Here is a 17,455-nt window from a genome sequence, read left to right on the forward strand (position 1 = left end):
CAGTGTGCACAACCAGATGCACACACACACACACACACTCGCAACACAAGAAGTTGGTCTTATTCCTCTGAGGTCACCACTTCTTTTTCTTTTTAATCATTTGTGGCTTGGGGCTCTTTTCCTTTTGTGCTCTGGTGAGTCTGTGAGACAAACAATAGTTTAGCCAGCTTTAATCCTCTCCCCGGCCTTTGAGTCAGCTGGATGTATAAATAGAGCTCAGGCATGCCTGGCTGCTGTGAATGGTTAATTACTTGGCATGAACCACGGTGGCGTCCCGTGATGGGCCTGTTTGGGTTGAGGGCGCATTAAGATGTGCATCTTTAGACCTCATATAAACAATCAGCGCTGATTGAATGGCTTCGCGCCGTCTTTTCCGCACTTGACCCCTCGAGGCGCCTGCTGTCATTCTCGTATTTCTCTTTGCCCGATGCGCCGCTGTGCCCTTGGCAACTGAAGGCTGATTGGCTGCGAGGACCTACCTGTCCCTATAAAGTGCTGCCAGGTCACCATGGCAACTACATTATAAACATGAAATGTCGCAGGGGGAATGTGAAGGCAGGCGGGAGGCGCGTGTCTGGCCGAGCCGGAGGAATCGCTCCTCGACATACAGAACAAACCGCTGGCTCGCCGAGAGCCGTCTCATTTACACAAACACGGTGCCACGCGGCTCTCTGTTGTTGTCACGCTACCGTGGCTTAATTTACATGCTTGAAAACAAATATCCAATCTTTCCCCTGCAAAGGAAGTTGAGTAACCGTTGCCATGGCACTAAGCTGCGGCCGTGTCCATAAGCCCCTGTTGGTTGCGGCAGCACGCTGCCCGCTGCCGTCTCACACAATTCCATTTGCTTACAGCGAGCCGCTTCCTTGAGAGACAAACCGGTTGTTGAACCTGAAAGACGGGCTGGAAAGCAAATCCCTTCCCTCCCCAAACTCTGTTTGTCCGCGGACAAAGCTTTACAAGCGAGAGGCCAACTGTATGTCTTGGTTCCTCACTGTCCATTGTGATGTTTGTGTTCAGTGCTGTAGGTTCAAGGATGTGGTCCACTGCAGTCAGTCATCGTGTAGCCTTTTCTCACTATCCAAAGTATGTCAAAGATTAGAGGGATTTGGCTCGGAGATTGATGCATAACAACAAACACAATGACTTATAAACAGAAAACGCACAAGAAGCAATGGTGAACTGTCAGACAGTAGCATGTTAAAATGAGTGTGTTATTGAACTATTTGCAATACAAGTCACTGAAAATAAGAACCTGCAACTGCACCACAAACACCCGATCACAATTTGAAAAGGTGCCGCTGCGAGCGTGCACGCGCTCCATTATTCCCGATCGCAGAGGTCGCGTGGGGCTTCGCGGCTCCGAGCCTCAGGGTCACCGGGTGACGTCAGTGGCAACGTCACGCGATCGCCGCTGCCGGAGTGTGGCCAAGGCGGACACGTGGTCCCGTCACCGGTCGCGAGAGAAGTGGAGGCCTTGAACCGTGTGCGTTGCATCTGACGCGTGCGTGTGTGTGCGTGTGTGTGCGTGTGTCCGTGTGCTCGCAGGACTGCTGTTCAGTAAGTTCGGTGCGCGCGTTGAAGCCATGTTCTCTGACAGCCTCCCTGTCCGCCCACGAGCGGTTGTCACACGCTGGCTGCTCCTGTCAGAGCCGCGCGCGAGCCGCGACTCCGCCGAGACTCGCGCGTCTCTCACGCGTTTTCACATGCTCGTTGTTGAGCGCCCCCCGATGGCGGCTGAGGATAGTGAAGCGATCTATCAGCTGGATTGGTTTCGATTTTTCTTTCTTGGATGATGGAGGTTAGGGTCTGAAAATGATATTACACGAGAGCAACGGGCGGTGACTTTGTTTGAAAAGTCATAAATATTCATCCTCAGTCGACTGTTGCTCTCGCAGCGGTTAATATTATGGCATCCAGGCCACGGACACGGCTGTATTTCCAAAAATATATACAATGCATACATCTCTACTTGTTCTCGCCGTTGTCTCAAATTGCAGTAAAGGCCGTTCATTCCACGTTTATTTCTCATTCTAGACGATTTGCACTGCTGGGCCCGAGCGTCTTTCTTGCGCTGCTCTGCCTCCCTCTAGTGGTGCAAATGAGCCAATGTCTGAGAATGAGACAGCCCCTGGTTGCTGGTCCACTTCGGTTAGTTAGATTTGACCTTTTTGTCAAAATCTTAGTTTGTTCTGATTTTATCAGTATTTTAAGCTGAAAAGGTTTCCATACGTAAATATTTATCCTTGGTGTTCTGTCTCCCTCTGTCCACTTTTCTACAAATTTGCAGTTTGATGTATAAACTTTCTCAAGTTTGTAACCAGGCCTGCATCTTAAAAACAGATGAGCCAAAATCAAGCAGCATTCTGAGCAAACTTATTTTACAGCTAAACCGCGACACTAAAGAACATTTTATGGGGGAAATGGCCAATGCAGTAACATCATTTTGATTTATATTTGGTCAGAGTTGCCCAGCTTAACAGTTTCATCAGGCGCTCCTCGGCTCTGACTGGTTGTTCTCCTGTACTACCAACTAAACTATCAGGTTTAAGGGACAGTTTGAGCAAATATAACTTTTGCAATGCAAATATGAATTTTGTCAGTAGCTATTTATTGTAGCTTTAAACACAACAAAACGCACACCGCACCAACAACTTTGGGCATCCCCCCCAAATCAGAATAATGACTCAAGATGAAATCTTGAAAATTCATGGGACTGGAACAACTCTTGCACTCGTCAGGCAGGAAAGAGACTCGCCAGATATAATAATTCCAGAAACACATGATATTGTGTTAATGGAGTTGGTACAATCTGGCCTCACAGACAGATAATTTGTACTGCACACCAATGATCTTACTCCTCTCATCCATCGTGGATCTTTTTACCTGCAGCGGACTGCATCTACAATACCACTGAAAACATCTGACTCCCGTGGCCGTGATTGCAGACGGCTGTTGTTTATCTTAGACAACAGATAAATTAGTTTGCTCTACCCCTGCACTTTGCTCCTCCCTCTCCTGCCTCTCTTTCTCTCTCCTTTTTTCTCTCACCCACCCTCCATCTCTCTCTCTCTCCATCTCTTTTCCCTGGTCATGTCACACCCGTGCTGAGCCCTCTCTCCTACACTCACACGCCCCTTCCTCCTTCCTCGCTTCATCAGGCTTGTCACCTTTTTTTTTTTCTTCTGTCGGTCTTGATGTAGGTGTGTGTTGTGTTGGTTTACGTGTGTGTGTGTGCGCGCGCGCGTGTGCGTGTGTTAGTGGTTAAGCGCCTGTTTAAAATGAGTTTGCCTGTGAACTCCGACTATCTGTCCTTGGAGAGGATTGCCCGCTACCGCCACGCCTGCTCCAACGGCTCACCCTTCGCTACAAACAAGCCCATCGACATCAAACCTCGTGGCAGGAAAGGGTATGTTCGCCTTCTGGGACTGAAACTGTACACCCGGGGGTGGAGGGAGAGCAGGTCGATGCCGGCGATGTGACCTTTCAGTGTGTTTTCTTTCTCGCGTCCAGGATTGGCATGCTCTGATTTGTCAGACATTCAGTGGTCTTACTTAATGCCGGCTCCTGCTCGTGTTTTAATCGCTAGCATGGGGAAAAAGTTGATGGGTTAGGGAATAAAAGGCTGGAGAGTACTCGGCGGGAAACCTGTTGCAGCTAAAAATGTGCCTTATCGCTCTTTGTGTGTAAACGGGCGACAACGTAACGTGTAACCGTTTCCATTTGAGCAAGTCGTCCGAACACATGAAGCCACACAAAGTGTGCGCGCGTGTGTGTGTGTTTTCTCTTTCTTATCAGAGCTTTAGCTGATGAACAGCTCCACCTGGACAACACCGAACTGGAGCGGCGTTCAGGCCGCGGCGTTGTGTAAATGCCGGTTGCTTGGCGTCTGCTTGTGTTGCTGGTGCTCAATCGAAGCTGTTTACCCTGCCGAATCTATACCGTTGGCCCTTAAATGCGTGTGCTCATGTTCGTGTCCCTCGCCGCTCCACGAGGAGCAGCTATTCTGCAAAAACCTGATTAAGAGCCGGGGCGGAGGAATAATGAGCGTTTTCTTTTTGTCCAGCCGTCATGCACGGCATCGAGGGGATCAGGAGGACAAGTCCGCTCACTAACCACAGCGGCGCGCGGGCCAATCATGGGAGCACTCTCTGTCCATTAAAGCGCTCACAGACGAAGAGGTCCAGACCTCGCTAGATGCATTTCCATCCTGCATTTCCTTGACTAATACGTACTCAGCGAGCCCACCAGACAAAGCTAAGATGTGCTACCATCTGACCCCGCGCGTTCATAAACATGAAGTCTGATGTGTTTGTGCCTCCGGTATTTGAATATGAAGCAGCGGTAATGGCGGGCGCTGTTTGTGGACATATAGATATGGATGAGGCCTTGTCAATACTGCGGAGCAGCCATCTGTGCTCGCTGCCTGCTCCATAGTTAAGTGCTATTTATACCGAGTGTGTTTATCTGCACCATATACTCAACCTGCTTCATGGTACAGCTCTTTTTAAACAGGAAAAAGCTAAATTGATCATTCTGTCAATTACTGTGGTCCCTTAATCTATGCAACTGATTTATGTCACAAGTTATCAAGTTGTACCACTAGGTGGCGATGGCGCTCTGAGTTAAACAGAATAGCATGAACTATAACTACAGTAAGGCACGGAACAATAATACACGGTGGTGCTTATTTTACGGTGCAATAAGGGTTTTGGTCAGTAAATCACTTACATTTTAGCTTGGAAATGATGTAATATCAGTTACCTTCTATGACATGAATGTATTATCATTTTTCATACCCGTGTTTTTGGGCGATCGGATGGAGTCTCGTCTGCAGGTCACGACCAGGGGCCTCAACGGTCTCCTCCCCCTCTAGTCCCTGCATGCACAAGGTGTAGCTTTTTTTCAATGTTTGAATGATTCATAATTTGTGTTTGTGTCTTACACCTCTGCTTCCTGGGGACGGCGGTGGCGCCGCCTCAAAAGTAATTCCTCATTAAGCGTGATCGTGTGTCTACGTGTGAACCTTGTGCACCGCATTGTTCCTCTCGAGGGGCCGCAAAGGGGAGAAAACACTAAGCTGCTAAAGCGATCCGTCTTTACAGTTAAACGCCGAGGCTTTTGCTTTTGTTCAGTTTCTTCAACACTGAGCTCACTATGGTGACATGGGATGAAGCGTGTTTGCGTAAGGCGTGTCTTCGCGCCGTCTGTCTTCTTTTCTCATTGGGATTGGTGTTACGAGGCGGAGGAAAGACTTTTCTAAAGGAAACCGGTCCTCTTTTGTTTGTTCTTTCCTCGACTGCGTGGAATGTGCAGACCGCGGTAATGGGATTAGTTTCACCACTTTGGCTCCGGCTATAAACGCCACCGTTCCGCCGCGCTGCACTGAAAGCACTCGATTCACTGTGCCTCGCTTCAAAGGTCGCACGCATGTGTTGGGATGTAAACACACACAAAGTATGACCGTCGTCGAGCCCGGCCATGAGCGGCCGCACGGCGCCGCCAAGAGACGTCCGCCGGTGTCTCTCGTCATTCAGCCCTCAGTCCCTTTTCTGGCATGGAGTTTCAAACCGGGCGGTCACGTGACCATTCGGACGGAAGTCACCTTTTTAGATCGATAGATGGTTACACCACCGTTATTATTCAGCGCGCCATTTAAGACGAGCAAAGTGCCAGTCGAGAGTTTGTACACACTTTCTCATTCAAAGAGGACAACGTGTGTCCAAACCTCTGACTGGTTACCGTGTAGATTTCCTGTTCGTGCGCCTGAACCTCGCGTCGCTTGGAGTCATCGCACGTCATCCGCGTCGCTCTTTCCTCTGTTCTCCCCCGGCATGAAAGCACATCTACGTAACGTACCGTGAAGCATCAGCGGCCGTGGGGTGGATGGCCCCGCTATTATCCGTCCACCGGTGCAATGAGCAATTTATTCTTCCCCCACAAGAGCTGGAGATGATGCATTTACTTTTCTGCTGCTTTTTCTTTTTTTTCTTTTTGGTTGTTTATTCTCGAACAAAAGCGAATCATCCTCCGACTGATGTCCATCTCTTTTCTGCTCGCGCCCACGACCAGTTCCAGGGTTGATGACATGTAAATACACAGACGGCTTTCAGGAGGAGTGCTGGCATAATGTGTTTCTGGGGACAGGTGTTGTGTTCCTTTTTTTTTTTTTTTACCACACGGATCCATAACTGGGGGACGCAGCAGGTTTTTTTGTCTTTTTAAACCGGTCACCTGATCTATTGCTGCATTTTCTCTGGAATAATACTAAAAGACTACTTGTGTTTGTGTCCACTTTCATACGACGCGTGGCTGCACTCATCCACGGGTGGGATTCGTGGCAGACAGCTCACACACACACACACACACACACACACACACACCTGTCTGCCCGGTGGACTGATAAAACTGGCTCCTTTGCCCACAGCTCTGACAGCAGGCGATGCCTTCTGGGCTGCACGCTGAAGTCTACCGCGTAGATCGGGAGGTATCCTGCAGCCAGTGAGGCCTGGACTAAGGCGGGTAAAAGAAGACCTTTGTGACACATCTTCTGTTGGTCGGGAGAAGAAAAGGAAATGATCTACAGAAATTAGGGTCAAAAAAAGACAAAAAAATGATCTACTCGAGTTGAGAGAAACGTACTGGTTGTTTATTAACCATGCGGTTCAGTTATTTGGCAAGTTAATTCATCCATTTATTCATCGTTTCACTAAATCTCCTGTAATTCTGCTGAATGGGGCCACCATGAGAAAAAAACAAAAAACGTGAGCTTCTCAGTAAAAAAATTTGTATTTTCCTTTTAGGATTGAAGGAATCTTAGTACACTCCCTGCAGATCAATTACATTACGTTTTGCTTTTGTGTTAGTGGGGCACCTGTGTGAATGACAGCCGCTGACAGGGAAATAAGTCCCGCCTTTTAAAGACTTAGTACTGCCAGAACATCCCCTCCCACTCCGAACACGTTCAGGCTGCAGCTCAAGGAACCCGAGGGGCAGCGAGGAGAGGCATGTGACACCGGGACACCGTTGTAAAAGCAAAAGAACGACAGGGAGAGAGAGAGCCAGGGAGACCGATTCGCGGAGGGAGGGGAACAAAACGCTGCGAGAGGAAAGCGGAGATCTTATTTCCAAGAGTCAGGACAGAAGAAAAAAAAAGGTGGGGGGACTTGAAAGAGAGGAGCAGAGTGAAAAAGTGGAACAGTGTGTGCGCATGGCTGGTTTATTAGCCAGGAGGGAGATGGCAAGCTGAACTGGTGAAGATAAGTGAGTGAGAGAGAGAGAAAGGGAGAGAGTGAGTGAGCGAGCGAGCGAAGGCAGGGTAAAGGAAACCCCTTTCGTCATACGGAGCCGGAGCCGGAGGAGGAGCGGCAGCAGCGGAGTGGAACCCTCTCGGACTTGTCTCGGGCAGCCTGGAGAAGCCACCCACACCAGCGAACCCACGCCGAGGGAAGGAAGGTGGTCACACCACAGCCGAGGGCTCCAGGTGGCCCTTTTTTTAAGGGGCGTGGGGGCGGCGGTCGGGCGCCTGGGGCTTTATGAGTGTGTTTGCAGATGTAGCGTGGAAGGAAAAGCCCGACCATGAGCATCATCCTTAAACCGCGCTCACGCTCCACCAGCTCGTTGAAGAACACGGAGGGAATATGGTAAATAGACGGAGAACTTTGTCCTCCTGGCAGCATTTCCATGTTAATCCTGCTGTTGTTTGTGTGTTTTGTTCCATTGTTCTCCATCCGCCGGTTTACTGCCCTCACAAGGACCTTTTCTCGGCCTCACCGGCATCGTCCAAAGTCCCTCTTTGCAGACGCCTCGCGTACCCTGCACATGTGTCAGCTCCAGGGCTTCGGTGTCTGTTTTCTCCGATCCCTGGCGTGTCCCGTGGTCAGATTAGACTCGTTGTGTCCTCGCCTCCGGCACGCTTTACAAGACAGACTCAATATCGGCGTCAGCGCGCCTTTTCCGCTGGAGCTCGGTGGCTGGAGAACGGCAAAGGAGGGCTTCATCGAGGAATGGGTGGTGTGGCTCAAAGCGCTCTCCTGTCTGCACATGGCCCCGGATAAATGCAGGATGCAGGAGCGTGACGCCGGGGGGCACAACCCGCCCTGCCCCTCTCGTCTCCCCCCTCCGGTCTCAACTTGTCCTTGCCTGTCAGCACTCATTCCAAACTAAGAAATTGCCCCGTAGTTGGAACATTGGAAGTTGGAAAATCCACAGTTCTCCCCTTCGCGGTACTCCAATGCAGAGAGCGAACCCGGGAACCACGCGTTGTTCAGTGTGTGTGTGCGAACCCCGCTGGACCTCCGTTCTCCCACTTTCACTTCACGGACTCCCCAGCATGAAACCACGCTTGTGTGAAATGAAGATGTATTAATTGGGCCTTTGAGGGGGGGAAGCACTCTGGGCGGCGGAAGTCACGGACGTGATGCGGCTGGATGGCGTGAGAGGTGGCGAAGCCACGAGTGAACCTGATATTAACGTTCGAGCAGAGCATGCGGAGTCCAGCGCGTCCTGAGAGCTGCGATTCTGGCAGTGCTTGCGTGAGCCATCTTCTTGAATAACCGGTGCTCAGCTGCAGAAAGCGCACCGCCTCCTCCATCTGTCCTGCCCTCCTCTCTTTTCTGATATCTACCGTTGCATCGCTGCTTCTTTCACGAATTCCCCTCACGGCTTTTGTGTTTCCCAAAAGGTTCATCGCTCGGCGTACACGCTTTGTGGCCACCGGTGTTATTTAAAAAAAAAGCCAGAGCTGTTTTGTGTTGCGCTGAGCGCGTTGGTGCAGTGCGTGCATGTGTAACGCAGGAGGAGGTGAGTGTCATCTCCCCAAGTCGGCGAAGTCGCATCGAGCCGGGCGGATCATACACACGAGAGAAGCCGCGTTTGTGGTGGCTCGCGCGGGGTGCCCGTGTGCCCCTTGCATTTAGGGCGGTGACGTGGGCCGGGTGTGTGACGTGGCCCCTGTCTTGGCTAAACCCGGACCCTGATCCCCCCCGCTGTGTGCATGAGCAGATGTGTGTATAAAGTCCTCCCAGCTGCAGTTCTTTCGCCACCTCTGTCCCACTTTGAAAGCCCGAATGGTGTTGTGGTGAGCCGAGATAACGCAGGGAGAAGTAAGAACGTTGTGGGCTTGAACTCAAGTGTTTGCATCTGGCTTTTGTCAGCACGCGGGCATATCACGCGGGCCCCTAATGGTGAAGGTTACGCGTTATCTGGCCTCTCATGAAGCCTGGCAACACGTACGTAATCTAACATATTTTTCCCAGTTGACCTTTAGTGAATTAGACCTGGGTTAACAATGAATGGGGCTGAAAATAGGTCCCCAGTTAAGCGTATGTCCAGAAGCAGAACTGGTTCACTGTGCTCGGAGCCACGTGACCTGACATTGCACTGCATCGCCATAGTTACCTCTTTTGTAAGTCTCTCATGATTGACTGACTTTCCTGAATGGCGCAGTGACAGCGAGCACTAAGACGTGTCACGACTGAAAGTCAAGGATTCTCTTTCACTCGTCCCCTTTGACTGGGCAAGAAAAACCAGGCTTTGACCCGCAGAACATTGTGACATGCAAGTTTGTGGCTCAGTCCATAGCGATTTATCTGAAAAGACCAGTTTTTTGGTGTGAATTTCACTCTGCTGGTTTGCGCGTGCGTGCGTGTGTGTGTGTGTGTGTGTGTGTGTGGGCGTGCATGGTGGCCCCCTGTTGATTATGTGACTGCTTCTATGAGTACGTGACACCAAAAGCAAACGTGTCTTGGTTATCGGTGAATGACCAGGCACTTATCTGCTCGGCCCGACAGCCCTGTGGTTGCTGCCGTCCTCACAATTACTTGCTTTTCTGCTACTGGTGGATGTTCATGAAGACTAACACGCTGCCTCGCGGAAGCGTGTTTTCACTGAGGCGTCAAATAGAGCAAGCGATGGGAGTCAATTGGCTGTGCTGGGACATTAGAGAGGCGATGGCATGTGCAGGCTGAGGTGGGGAATAAAGACGATGGTCACGTTGTCAGATATCCAAGATGCAGAAGTGTCAACCTTGGTACCAAATTATTTTTTTTTAATACATAGGAACGTATACAGGCTTTTGTCCCAGACCCTTTGTCTTCGCTTAGTGAAATATCTCAAACTTCTATGTTATCTTAACTTAATAGACAATAAGTGAACAAAACCAATAATCCAACAAAGCATTCAAAGCCAAAACAACAGCTTTTTCCATTAGGTGCAGTATGTCGAAGTCGTGTGCGTCGTCTTTGCCAACTCTTTTTGGTGTCTGTATTCTGTGCCTCTGTAATGAGTCGCTGCTTTGCAGTTAGAACATGGTCACAGTTGCCACAAATTTGTTGTGGATCACATACCGGCACTTTGCATGCATGTGATGAAACCAACTCCTCTCAATCCTCATGAATTCAGACACACACACACACACAAACGGCTCTGACGTGTCTCGCCCGTTCCCTTCACCACTGCACGGCCCCCCTCCCTCCTCACGACAAATCAAGTGGCGTATTCTCATTCTTATTTGGTGCTTCAACGCACAGCTCCAGTCGGATCAATATCCATTCACACATTTCAAACACTTTTCTAATTGCACTTTATTACCCAATTTTATGTCACTTTCCCATATTTATGTCCTAGCTTTAGGGAAAGACAGCCTTTTTGGGGGCGGGGTTATTCTAAACTTGTTTGCACTTTTGGGAAGAGACGGAAGTATCATGTTGGTATAGTAACTCTTTATTTATCCTCACTAAGCATCTCTTCAGCTGAGCAAAGACACTTATGTCCCGATCTCCTTCTCCAGTACGTCTCCTCACAGCGTGTCTCCTCTCGTCATTCCTGTGGTGTTTATAATTGCAGTGAGCCAGGCCTGAAAATGAATTAGTCATCGATCTTTGCCATTTTGTGAGTGTGTGTGTCTGTCTGTCTGTCAGTCTTTTGTGTGTGTGTGTGTCTGATTCTAAAGAGCTGTGTGGTGTCCTTAGGCATCGATGTGACCCAGCAGCGTCTTTTCTGTTCAAGCCACAACTGAAGTGACCCACATTGGGGTCTTTAGGGCGAGATTGCAGGTTTATGGGTATCCCATCGGTGTGGCGCACATGGAAGCTGATGATTAGATGGAGATGAAACTCAACGCGACGTGTGTCAAGTTGTACTGCTCATAAATCAGGAATGCAAATTAATTCATTAGTTCATTATTGATTTATATGGGTATTGAAATTATGATGGAAGCATATGATTTTAATCCCAAGCTCGATTACGTTTCATAAACTGTCGCAGCGTTTTTTGGGGTTGTGGCCATTTGTAACTTAAAATCACTGCACTGCATGATATAATCGCAAAGTCAGCGTGTCTGTAAGGGGGCGATTTTTGTGTACAAATTGAACTGGCTTTTTTTCCACATTCCCTGAGGGGAAAGATCAGGGGATCCCACCCCTCCACCCCCGGAAATCACCACAGCAGTTTCCCATTTGGAGCTCCCTTCAGGTCCCTTTCACAACAAGCTAGTACGACATGGCTGGCACCAACGGACGGTCCGGTTTCACATGAAAACAGTCTCCTCACTATCGGCGCGCACAGCGTCCCAAAAACTTACGGCATTCCGCTGGTCCCGGGAGAGTTACAGAGCAGCTGAAAAGGATTCTAGCAACAAACAATCCCTCTTTGTATTGTTTTTTCCTTGCAACCTAAACTAAAGCATGAAACTTCTTGTGGGAAATGCCGTCCCTCCAGCTTCTCATCTGTTCATGTAGCTGCAAATTTCAGCTGAAGGACTTTCCACTTGAGTTCATTGTTCAAACTCACGAGTTTCTCTCAGAGTATTTTAAAATCTGTTAAACCAAACGCCACCTTATATTCTTATACCCTCGTGGCTGTGATTGAAATTGTGAGGTCGTCCGGTGCTGATTGCAGGTGAAAAATAATAGGCATTCGTTAAAACAAATATTGTGTTGCGCTAATTAAAAAAGTGTCAGCTATTTTGGCGAGGGGTCTAAAAAATAAGTGATGTGCAGGAAGGATATCTTGTATAATATTTCATATCAGTGCAAAATAGGCAAAGCATCATCATTGATAAATTCACTGTGCAGTTTATTGCTGTCCACAGGAAAGAATGTATTTTTTTGTTCTTTGTGTTGCTCTTTATTTCATCACTACAAGTTCACTTAACTGACCATGTGGGAATATTTGATGTTAAACATAGGTGGTGTGACCTTTGACGATGAACGAGAAGGTCCCAAACAGCAGCGATGACAAACAGCAGACGAAATGTCTCTTTCTCTCCGTCATCCATCCAGAGTTTTTCCCATAAAGTATTTCCTTCCTCTGCCAATTATATCCGAGTTCTGGATCGCCCCCTTTTAGGGTAAACCGTGGTGTCGCTTTGTCTCGGCCTGATAATCCTGGATTTACCTCCCATCTCCACAGTAATCCCCCCTCTGAGCTGTAGTCGTGCTTTTTGTTGATTCTCACAACACAGTCATATGGGTGTTGACATTTTTCAAAGCACGCTGCTTTGTGTCAGCGCCGTCATTCCCGCTGTGATGTGCAACACGCTGGTGCAACACCTTTGGTGAACTAATAGCAAAGGTCCTTCCCGAAGAAGGCGTGTCTGCAGAGTCACACTGCTACGTATGAGGAGCTGGTCTGAGAATCTCTGTCGGCCGCGACGTCAGTGTGATGATGAATCAGCGGTTAAACGTATGCCGGCTGTTACATTTGGGAATTTTCTATCTGCGATACGGGTCTATCTGGTACGCAAACATGATACACACATACTCACGCACACTTATTGAGCAGAACAGCTGCAGACGGGGCCGACCTGTGCCCGGAACAACAGCGTATACGTCACTTGTGCGTGTTTCACACCTGCAGTAAAGAAAACAGATGGGTACCCGGGTGTTACAAGAGGGTGTGGATTGATGGTGTAAGTATAGAGATGATCCCGGTTGAGAATGGCATGCAGCTATATATATATATAGAAAAACTGAGCCAAAGGACTGAGGCATTTTGTCCAAGATGAGACCGACTGAGGGAGAGTGGCGGTGGGCTCATTGGCACTCGTGTACCACCACTGTTTGTGCTGGTGTGTTGTTTCTTTGTGTGTGTTTCGTCTGGCAGTCAGTTAGAGACGGGGAAAGGGACAATCTTATTGTCCTTCGTCTCGGCCGCCAGGCAGACAGCCAAACTATCCCGTTCCACAACCACAGCTCCCACTCACGCTGCTGCTGCTGCTGGGAGACGTCACACAGACAGCACAGCGTTTAGCCTTTTAGCTGTTGAGGGAAATATGCTCGGCGTGTCCGGTGCGTCGGTTTAGAGACCTGCTGTCCCATTTCCGATGTGAGAAGCGGGACGACTTTTTCCCACCAAAACGGCTTCAAACCATGAGCACAACCCCCGTCCTCAGCACGTCCTCTGCTCTCCTTCACACACATTCGTGCATGAACACACCACGAACATGAGCCTAGGATTTGTCTGAGTCTGGGTTTCTTTTATTGCTGCTGTGATGCGTTTACTACCATCCGGAGATGAACCAAATATCCATCCAGCTATTGCATTAAATGTATTCCCACAGCGGATGGCTAAGACGACAAAGTAGGATCCCCGTGCGTACTCCGTGTCGCACGCAGGGGAATCCCCTCTGACCTCAGCATCACCACCCGATTGGATTACGGGATTGCTGGACAGCCTTGGGGATGAAGCTGATATCCCTGGTGACACAGGGGTTAGTCACCGCCTGTGGAGAACAATCCCCTCGCAGACTTAAGGCGTGACGTCCCAGTGCGAAATGGTGTCACTGGTTTCGAAAGACTGACTGTCAGTGGCTTTGTTAGAGCATGATTTGTTCCCCGCGGCCCTGTGCTCAGTTCAATCGCAGCACGGCGCCCGTGGTTGCACGGGGACGGCTCTGGGTGTCACTGCATTAGTTCTAACTGTGGGGGGGGGACAGGGCTCGTTATTTAGCCGCTAATCACAGCCATACAATAATCAGCCAGATAATGAGTGAATGACTGATTATAATTTGAAGCGGTTAAGCGTGTGAGCCGATTCACGTCATCCGGCAGTGCGGGGCCCTCACGCCGACACTGCGGGTACGTCACGTACAGCGTGGGCACATTGTGTTTTGAACGTCGCAGCTTGTGACCATGGAGCCGGTGAGCAGCCACATGTGAAGTGCATGTCAGGGCCGACGCTGGTGCCGAGGAAAAAAAATATTTGTGTGGGTTTATGTGAATTAGCTGTGAAGTCATGAAGAACTCTTAAGGTGTAATTAATGTTTGCTTAAAGCCTGTGATTTATTCATACATGGATACTTGAGGCACGTCATGAAGCCACATGTACAGTCTGTTCCCAACAGGACTTTATTAGAAGTTTATTCGTTCTTGCACGACGTGCACTTTTATAAGAATTTTTATGTCCAAATACAGGAGGAGTGTCATCGTTTGAGGAGCCGGTCAGATTCTAATAATATCGCACTGCATTCTTCTTCTCGTCTCCTTACATATTATTATTATTATGTCCTCTTCTGTGAATCTCCACGACAACAAATGGCCTTTTGCCTTTCAAATGCCCTCAAAACAATGTTGGAATTCTCCAAGACATCTTTTGCAATACAATACCCATTAGTATCCAGCTGTGCGTTTTTCAGACTGTGACCTTTGTTTCCCTTCTTTGGCAGCTTCGATGTGGACAATGGCACGTCATCGGGTCGCAGCCCCCTGGACCCCATGGCCAGCCCGGGCTCCGGCCTCATCCTGCAGGCCAACTTTGTGCACAGCCAGCGCAGAGAGTCGTTTCTGTACCGCTCCGACAGCGACTACGACCTCTCGCCCAAGTCTATGTCCCGAAACTCCTCCATCGCCAGTGACATGTGAGTGCGCGGCGTTTCTTGCTTCCACCTGAACCTTCAGAAATATGTACCCAAATACTCCCAATTGTGCTGAATGTGGTTAATTCTGCTTTTTTTTGGGTTTCCTGCCTCGCTGAATCTGTCACAAAAAGCTGCTGCTGGTGTTTATTAGACGAGGTCCTGGAGCTGCCACATGGCTAGCTTTGACCCCGGCTGGAAGTGTGCATGACCAACAGCTGATTGTGTGGCGTCGCGTCTATTCTTAGACATATCCAGTAGCACAAACAAGGGGGTCAGTCACAACGTGTCCACCAGCACCAGTTTATGTGACAAATTGCCAAATATATCTCTATTTCACATAAGAATAACGGGGGACATTTGTGTTTCTCATTTTCCTCACAATACAATATAATACATGTGACTGGAGGGTCTCAATGTTGGCTCTCCAGTCACATGTATTGTACACTTTGTGCTACGGGAAAAACTAAAATTTACTGATAAATTGACCAATGATTCTTCTTTGACCCACACACACTATCCAGCCACATGTCAAAACGGCATCTTTAACGCTTTATTCTGCAGCGAAAAAATCTATATGAACGGCATAAAAAGGAGACAACGTGTCCGAACAGCATCTATGATGATGATAAGTAATGATGCTTCACTATAAATTTAGTAAATAAAAAGTGTATGTTTCCTAAAGTACATAAAAAAGGACACATCTCCTCTTATCTGATTATTTTCTCTGAATACCGCCAGCGGTCTTGTGACAGCAGCACATGACACACACACACGAGAGCCCGCGTCTCTTTTGACTTTCACTGCAAACACGTCGGCTCACGTGCCGTTAGGCGTGTGCGTGTGTGGCCGTGGTCTCGTCGAAGCGACCAGTAGGATCACAGTTGCGAGACACCTAACGCACCGCTGTCACCTGAACAAATGTTGACTCTGTTCACAGTTGTAAGGCGGCCGGGGAGCTTGCGCAGGAGTCTGACTCAAAGTTAGCTGTTAACATTCCTTCGGCCCAAATGAAGGAGCAGTGCTATCTCCCCCCTTAACAACGCTCCCTGAAGTGCACCCGACGCGCCACCTCGTCCAGGAGCCATGTGCGCAAGGGCCTCAGCTGGTGCCTGATACGATACTGATAGGGAACATGTCACGGTGATGGAGTGGATCAGAGATGGTGAAATTAATCTAATGTGATGACCCCCTGCTCCACCCGCCCCGCCTCCCCTTGACCTCTGCGCAACATGAGCACACTCCTCTGATGCCGAATGCCACTATACTGCAGATGTGGAGCTCACATTAAAGCCACCGTCTTTGTGTCTTTCAGTCACGGTGACGATATGATTGTAACGCCGTTTGCACAGGTGAGGGCGTGAGCCATTTTTTCTTTTTTCTCCTGTCCACGTATTTGACATTTCCATGAATGAAGGTGGTTAATCCTAATCTATCACTTTCCCTCCAGGTCCTCGCCAGCTTGAGAACTGTACGAAACAACTTCGGTGCATTAACTAATCTACAGCAAGACCGGGCATCCAATAAGTAAGTCGCAAGCTATACCGAACTTTTTGTTGTTGTGGTTGTTGTTGTTGTTGTTGTTTCACACAGAAGGGAAATATGTGGGAGGGGTGATTTACATGCCAGCATATCACAGTATATATGATGACAGTCACTGTATGAGCAACATGTCCACTGAAGAAGTGATCACACGCTGCGCCTGCCTGCACAGTGCACACTGACGGTCTGCGTCGCCCTCTGCTGTTCATATTGAGTAGCAACAAAAGCAGCAGCTGCCTACGTGTGTAGACACAAGTTAAGGCAAATGTTAGCCATTAAAAGACAATAACGCATGTTGAGGCCAACTACTGATTGTATTGCTTTGGGTAGCACATTTATTAGTCTTTGTTTCTATCCCCAACAGGAGATCACCCATGTGTAACCCACCACCCATCACCAAGACCACCTTCACTGGTACGTGAACCACAGCAGCAGCACGACTTTGTCTTCGATGTGTACGTGTGATTGTGTGTGTGGATAATCAGGAATAGGCCTTTCTATTGGAAAAGTAAACATAATTACTATTATTAGCATTAGAGGTGGCAGTTGACTTGAATTGCCCCTATAAAGCATCCATAAGCCGTTCATGAACATTATTATGTACTTGTAAGAAATAAATCATTGATAATATATTAACACACAACTACAATAGAATATGTCATACTCATAAGAGACATTACATTTGCAGTCAAATGTGTACATTGATCACACAGCGACGTTATGGTGTGTCGTAAGCAATATCTTACATCTTCTGCTTGTGAAGAAAATGCCAAATAGTGGTGCTTGATTCAAAGTGACATTGCATCAGAATAACCGACAGCCGTAGCAGTATGCACTCTTTTACTTTAAACTACCGGCATTTCTTAGATTAGAAACAATTAGAACAATGTAAAGGACGTTGGTGTGATGGCTCTGTTTTTGCGGGATGTTGGATATCAGCATGGTGGCGTTCAAACGCTGCGTACTTCGGAGCTGTTTCATCGTGATAAACAGAAACAAGTGTGTTAATGTGATAAGATGAGATAAGCCTGAATTAGTCCAACAGCAGGGACATTTGGC

The 17,455-nt window shown here is 48.5% G+C and overlaps 1 protein-coding gene across 6 annotated transcripts in view; it reads left to right on the forward strand.

Moving 5' to 3' along the window:
* pde4d (phosphodiesterase 4D, cAMP-specific) overlaps positions 1 to 17,455 on the forward strand; it is a 132,134-nt gene that overhangs the window by 97,539 nt on the left and 17,140 nt on the right. For 4 of the 6 annotated variants that reach the window (XM_040194909.2, XM_040194908.2, XM_040194910.2 and 1 more), the window contains 4 exons: positions 14,666 to 14,857; positions 16,170 to 16,206; positions 16,305 to 16,381; positions 16,761 to 16,810. In XM_040194909.2, coding sequence (XP_040050843.1) covers positions 14,666 to 14,857; positions 16,170 to 16,206; positions 16,305 to 16,381; positions 16,761 to 16,810 — 356 coding nt within the window. Of the gene's footprint in view, positions 1 to 3,266; positions 3,410 to 7,346; positions 7,644 to 14,665; positions 14,858 to 16,169; positions 16,207 to 16,304; positions 16,382 to 16,760; positions 16,811 to 17,455 lie in introns of those variants that run through there. The other 2 variants (XM_078087377.1, XM_040194912.2) reach the window with 2 other exon arrangements.

This window comes from Gasterosteus aculeatus, chromosome 13, assembly GCF_964276395.1.
Source record: "Gasterosteus aculeatus chromosome 13, fGasAcu3.hap1.1, whole genome shotgun sequence".
In the NCBI taxonomy this organism is placed as follows: Eukaryota; Metazoa; Chordata; class Actinopteri; order Perciformes; family Gasterosteidae; genus Gasterosteus; species Gasterosteus aculeatus.